We start from the raw sequence: 7,500 nt of genomic DNA, 5'->3' as shown, positions 1-7,500 counted from the left end.
CAAACATGAGGTTTTTTGTGTTTTTTTTTTAAAACCACCACCCCACCCCAAACGCAAATACAGTTTTTAGACGTTGATTGAAAGATTACCTAAGACTGTTTTTGGTGCGTCCTCCAATATTTGGTGGAAAAACGAAGACATATGGGCTTGGATTTCTCTCTGTCTCTCTCTCTCTCTCCATACATGCATGACATGTGTGTGTATTTCTATCTGTCTATCTATCTATCTATCTATCTATCTATCTGTCTATCTATCTATCTATCTATGTGAATATATAATTTATATATATATATCTATATATATATATATATATATATATATATTCGCGCTAATCTGTCAAACTTGATTTTTCTACAAAACATTGCCAGGGTCATCCCCTTTTTGTTGCCGTTGGTCCTTTCACATGCGTTGTAAGTACATGCTGCACACGGGACCTCGGTTTATCATCTCATCTGGAAGACTGGCACCCTGACCACCACCTGTGTTCGTCAGTCTGTCCGTTCACCCCTGTCGCCTCTCTTCGTCCCTTTCTCTCCCTCTTCCATTTTGATGTCCCACCATGTCCCATTTTCCCCTGTCCCATTTCCCTCTGTCCCATTTTCCCTGTCCCATTCCCTCTTTGTCATTTCTCACTGTGCCATTTTCCCTGTCCCATTTACCCCTGTTCCATTTACCCCTGTGCCATTTCCTCTGTCCCATTCCCTCTTTGTCATTTCTCACTGCGCCATTTTCCCTGTACCATTTACCGCTGTGCCATTTCCCTGTCCCCCCCCCCCCCCACCTGTCCCATGTGTCTGTTTATTCGCCCCCATCATTCTTCCCCTCCCTCTATCCCCCCCTCATGTTTACTATTACTATAAAGGAAATATATTAGATAGTAGGGCGAATCACAGATTTACTCGGGTAACCATACAGTTTAAAAAAATTTTTTTTAATTATTATTATTATTTTTTTTCATAAATGTTGTTTGTCACACATGAACATACTGAACGAAGTGTTATCAGTTTTTTGGGGGTGGGGTAACTGCGAGTTGTGTCACTTGTTCTACCGTTGCATTTTCAAAAAAAAAAAAAAAAAAAAAAAAATCTACAAGATCTAATGGCTGTGACATGAAAGAAAATGTGAAAACAACAACAACAAAACAAACAAGCAAAACAAAACAAAACAAAACAAAACAAACGTTTCAACGTTCAGCTCCAATACCTTTTCTGTCCCCTCGCTTACTTCCTGCCCCCCCTTCCTTCCTCTTCTCATTTCCCTCCTTCCTGTTCGTTCTGTCTTTTACCTTCAATACTAACCCCTCCCCCTCCCCCTCCTATCCCCCCCGTCTCTCGTCTGTCTGCCTATTTCTCTCCCACCCCCCTGCCCCCACCATCACCCTAACGACCACCCCCTATCTACCCACCCACCTCCCCCTCCGACCCCCGACGGCCCCGTCCCTCTCGGTTCTCTAGAGAAGAGTAAAGGTTTACCGCTTTATGGAAAAAAAAAAAGAAAGCAAGAAAGAAGAAGAAGAAGAAAGCAATGGCACTGCTGGGTTGAAGGAAGAAAGAGATCGCCCCCACGTTCCACGGCTGACTGAATGCTGCCCTGTGGTGCACAACCTGGGCTGTGGCATCAAAGACCTCTGGCACAATCACTGGTGGGATGGTGGGGGGGGGGGGGGGGTAGAGGGGGTGGGGTTGGGGGGGAACTGGGCAAGGTGAGCGAAAAAAAAAAACCGTGGGGAACAAAGAGACAAAGGCATTTCCAGGCCAGTGGAACAAAGGGCTTTTGTCTTCCTTCCCCCTTTGTCTTGCTTCTCGTGGGACTGTGTGACGTAAAACGGTCAAACCATCATCACCATTCTCTTTCGTCTGATTTTTTTTTCTTCTTTGGGTATTAAACCACATTTCGAAAAAAAAAGCGAGAAAAAAAGGTTATTGCTTCGCAGTGTGGTTGGGTTTTGCCATTTATTCGGTTATGCTGGTCATATCTTATCGCTTGTTCCAAAGTTCCTGTACTTGCTGCAAACTGATACAACAACAACAACAAAACTACTACTACTACTACTACTACTGCTACTGCTGCTGCTAAAATTACGACTATGTTTTGCTTTTGAGGAAAGCATTATGCTCAATCTATTACACTCTGAAAGTGAATTGAAAAAAAAAAATCGATTCAGTTATTGATTAATTCATTCATTCAGTACAAGAGCACCACTAGCCGCAGTGGGTGTGCATGATGCCAGGCACAGTGTGTATGTAGGGACTGACCCTGTGAACACCTTGGCGTGCTGGTCCATGCACTGGAAAACACAGAATACAGATCACAGCATACAGAATACAGATCACAGAATACAGATCATAGAATACATAATACAGATCACAGAATACAGAATGCAGATCACAGGATACAGAATGTAGATCACATAATACAGATCACAGCATACAGAATACAGATAACAGAATACAGATCACAGAATACATAATACAGATCACAGAATACAGAATGCAGATCACAGAATACAGAATGCAGATCACAGGATACAGAATGCAGATCACATAATACAGATCACAGCATACAGAATACAGAGAACAGAATACAGATCATAGAATACATAATACAGATCGCAGCATATAGAATACAGATAACAGAATACAGAATAGAGATCATAGAATACATAATACAGATCACAGAATACAGAATACAGATCATAGAATACATAATACAGATCACAGCATACAGAATACAGGTAACAGAATACAGAATAGAGATCATAGAATACATAATACAGATCACAGAATACAGATCATAGAATACATAATACAGATCACAGAATACATAATACAGATCACAGAATACAGAATGCAGATCACAGGATACAGAATGCAGATCACATAATACAGATCACAGAATACAGAATACAGATCACAGAATACAGAATAGAGATCACAGAATACAGATCACAGAATACAGATCACAGCATACAGAATACAGATCACAGAATACAGAATAGAGATCATAGAATACATAATACAGATCACAGAATACAGATCATAGAATACATAATACAGATCACATAATACAGAGTGCAGATCACAGAATACAGAATGCAGATCACAGAATACAGATCACATAATACAGTGCAGATCACAGAATACATAATACAGATCACATAATACAGAGTGCAGATCACAGAATACAGAATGCAGATCACAGAATACATAAGACAGATCACAGAATACAGAATGCAGATCACATGATACAGATCACAGCATATAGAATACAGATCACAGAATGCAGATCACAGAATACAGATTACAGAATGCAGATCACATAATATAGATCATGGAATACAGAATACAGATCATGGAATACAGAATACAGATAACAGAATACAGAATACAGATCACACAACACAGAACGCACAACAGAGAATACACAGCACAGAATACATATCACAGAATATACCGCGCATAATACACGACATGGAATACAGAGCACAGAATACACAACACAGAGCACAGAATAACACATCAAAGAATACAGAGCGCATAATACAGCGCACAGAATGCAGAACACAGAATGCAGAGCACAATATACACAGCACATATTGCACAACACAGAATACACAGCACAGAAAACACGACACAGAATACACAGCACAGAAAGCAGAGCACAATATACACAGCACATATTGCACAACACAGAATACACGGCACAGAAAACACGACACAGAATACACAGCACAAAATACACAACGTAGAATTCACAACACAGAATTCACAAGACATATTTTTGACCACAGAGGAGAGAGAGAGAGAGAGAGAGAGAGAGAGAGAGAGGGAGAGGGGTGGGGGGGGGGAGACGAAACGAAACGAAATGTTTTATTCAAACAAAGGCTATTTTTTTAAGGCCCCACACTTAAGGCGTGTGACGGATGTACACTGTAAAATAGAAGTGATAGGTCATACTGATACCACAGCAACGTAAGAGAGAAAGGGAGGGAAAGATGGGAAGACAGAGAGAGAGAGAGGGACAGACAGACAGACAGACAGACAGACAGACAGGCAGACAGACAGACAGACAGACAGACAGACAGACAGAGACAAACACCAAAATTGGGTATCGATCAAGTCGTTGCATGGGCAAGGCGAGATAAAGGTGTAGGGGGTGATTGAGGGGAGTGGGGCTGGGGGCGGGAGGGGGGTGCGGGGGGGGCTGGATTTGGGGAGTGAAGCCAGAGCGTGCAACAGTCAGGCTGAAACAATCACTCCTCTGCTGCTAATGCAAACAAAACACCAACACGCATTGGGATTGGGTGGTGGTGGTGGGGGGTGGGGGGGGGGGGGGGGGGGGGGGTAGGGTGGGCAGGGAATGGTGGAGGGACGAAGAGAGTGTGTTGGGAGGGAGGGGTGGTGGGGAGGAAGTACCTCCTCCTACTGCAACGGGGGGGAGTGTGTGTGTGTGGGGGTGGGGGTGGGGTGGGGGTGGGTGGGGGGGGGACCCATTGCAGTGAATTAGCGGTGTTTGCCGTGTCCAAGTCTGGAGTGTTTGGGAATGATTACGGTGTTAATGCAATCCCTGCCGGTAGTAACTTTCAGGCCATTTTCTTGGGGCCGGTATACGGAAGGAAGGTGGAAGGAGGTGGACAGACAGACAGACAGACAGACAGACAGACACACACGCACACACACACACACACACACACACACACACACACACACACACACACACACAGAGGGAGAGAGAATTAATGAATTAATTGATTGTTTAATCATTTATAGGCCATTGACCTTTCTGGGTGTCAGACAATACATGTTTGAGAAGAAGAAGAGGAGGAGGAGGAGGAAGAAGAAGAAGAAGAAGAAGAGGGAGGAGGAGGAGGAGGAGGAGGAGGAAGCAGAAGAAGAAACGAAACAAAGACAAAATGTTATACTTTGTCCAGCGATGTACAATCGAGTCTACACAAGGATAAATAACGTTCACATTTAACTGAGATCAGTAAAGTTATAACATCAGAGAGAGAGAGAGAGAGAGAGAGAGAGAGAGAGACAGACAGACAGACAGACAGACAGACAGACAGGAGTGTGTGTGTGTGTGTGTGTGGGGGGGATCCATTGCAGTGAATTAGCGGTGTTTGCCATCAGAGAGAGAGAGAGAGAGAGAGAGAGAGACAGACAGACAGACAGACAGACAGACAGACAGGAGTGTGTGTGTGTGGGGGGGGGAATCCATTGCAGAGAGAGAGAGAGACAGACAGACAGACAGGAGGGGGTGAGGGGGGTGGGGGGCAGGAGAGAACGAAATTTGTAATGAGTGAAGTGGTTACATTAAGTGGAAGAAGCATGCGTCATCACAGTATTTAAAGAAAAAAAGAAGTCTGTGTGTCTTCTATCATCTGTCTGGCTGGCTGTCTCTCCCTCTCAGACTGGATGTCTATTGGATTGGTTGCCTTCCTGGCTTTTCTCTCCCTCTGACTGGTCTGGTTGTCTGTCTTTGCTTATAATTATATTCATTCATTCATCTTTTATATGAATCTGGTCAGGGTCAGGCATCTGCGTGGCAGATGTGGTGTAGCGCATATGGATTTGACCGAACGCAGTGACGCCTCCTTGAGCTACTGATACTGATACTTATATAAATCTCGTCACCGTGTGTGTGTGTGTGTGTGTGTGTGTGTGTGTGTGTGTGTGTGTGTGTGTGTGCTCCCGGCCAGGTGGCGGTGAAGGTGGTCTCCAAACGTCTGATCGTCCGGCGCGAGGCGGCCCGACGCAACTTCCGGCGTGAGGCGCTGCTGCTGCAGCACGTGCGGCACCCCCACGTGGTCCGTCTGCTGGAAGCCATGGAGACGGCGCACAGCTACTACCTTGTCTTCGAGCTGGCCTCCCAAGGCAACCTGCTGGCCTACCTCACTGCCAGGTTTGTGTGGTGTGGACAACGTGTGGGTGGTGGTGGTGGTGGGGTGTGTTGAGGTGTGAAAGGGGAGAGGAAGGTGTGTGTGTGTGTGTGTGTGTGTGTGTGTGTGCGTGTGTGTGGCGAGTGGGGGTGGTGGATGGGTTGTGTGTGTGTGTGTGTGTGGTAGGGGTGAGGGTGTGTGTGGGGGGTGCTATTGGGGCTTGGGGGGAAGGGTGTGGGGTTAGGAGGAGTGGGTTTGAGTGTGGGAGGGGGTGAGGGCGATGTGGAGGATGGGGGTGTGTGGAAACGGGAAGTGTGAGGGGTGGGGTGGGGTGGAGATAACCGGAAAGAGTGTGGGGGTAAAGGGAGTGTGTATGTGTGGGTGTGGGGATGGAGATGGTGGAGACACAAAACATAATTATGTGTGTACGTGCGCTTGTGAGATAGGGGAAGGGGGAGCTAGGGAAGAGGTGGTGGGATGACTGAAGTGACTGGTGGAAAAGGAAGAGCTACGAAGCGCTGGACTGACTGACAGCGAATTATAACTATCCTTGATTATCCCGATTAACAGTATGAAGCATCCTTATTATAGCAAAAAAGTACAAGCAAAAAAAACCAAAAAAACAAACAAAAACAAAAACAAAAAACAACAACAAACAAACAAGAAAATAACCAAAAAAAAAAACCCAAACCAACAACAACAAAAAAACAAACAAACAAACAAAAAAACCACACACACACAAAACAACAGCAACAACAACAACAAAACCCCCAGGATCAGTCAAAGGTAGATAGCAACTGAACTTTGATTCAAACGGTCAGAAAATTTTCGAAGTGTTTGTGATGGATGAGGGTGGTGGTAGCGGGGGGTTGTGAGTGCCAGATGCTGAAATCAGTGCATCTTACTGCACTTGTGTAGTTTTACTTTTTTGTCACAGCAATCTTTTTCTGTTTGAAATTCGGGCTGCTCTCCTGGTGGAGAGTGTGTCGCCACAGTGCAGCGCCATCCATATATATATATATATATATTAGATTCTTTTGTCTGTCTGCACATGTATTTTGTTTTGACAATCACAAAATGGGTGGGACATTTCTGCAGAAATTTTCCAGGGACAACTCCTGTTCTTTTACGCGCGCAAAGCGCACACTGCGCACAGGGACCTCGGTTTCTCTTCTCACCCAAAAGACTAGCACCCAGACCAGTCAGGTGGAAGGGTGCGGGGTGGTGGTGGTGCTGATGAGTAAAGATCTCGGGGTGGGTCGCATGAGGCGAAATTTGAAGCGCAAAGTTTGCTTAGTGGACTTAGGAACGTTTTTATCTTTAAGCAAACTGAGCGCACTGCCAAATTCACTTATGCAACCCACCACCCGGTCCGTAGTTGGGACTCGAACCCGTGTGGACACTGTCTTCCTGGTCGGGCGTATATGGGCCACGGGACCACCACTGCACCTTGTATCGTTCTTTCTTTCTTTCCCTTAATCAACGTCCATCAATCCGCTTGATTAAAGTGGCACTGGACAAGAAAATTAGACCAACAAGAGAAAGTGCAGTGATTGAGCTGGTAATTAGCCAGGGTAATAATAATAATAATAATACATAGTTTTTCTGTGGCGCGATAT

At 45.1% G+C, this 7,500-nt stretch overlaps 1 protein-coding gene across 1 annotated transcript in view; it reads left to right on the top strand.

The window, feature by feature from the left end:
- Positions 1-7,500, top strand: part of LOC143282838 (uncharacterized) — a 34,190-nt gene that overhangs the window by 8,807 nt on the left and 17,883 nt on the right. Inside the window, exon 2 of the mRNA XM_076588665.1 lies at positions 5,702-5,904. Within this exon, the coding sequence (XP_076444780.1) occupies positions 5,702-5,904 (203 nt within the window). The remainder of the gene's footprint in view (positions 1-5,701; positions 5,905-7,500) is intronic.

The sequence above is a fragment of the Babylonia areolata genome, chromosome 6, assembly GCF_041734735.1.
Source record: "Babylonia areolata isolate BAREFJ2019XMU chromosome 6, ASM4173473v1, whole genome shotgun sequence".
NCBI lineage: Eukaryota > Metazoa > Mollusca > Gastropoda > Neogastropoda > Buccinidae > Babylonia > Babylonia areolata.
Note: the sequence above shows the minus strand (reverse complement) of the source record. Positions and strands in the feature narration are given on the sequence as shown.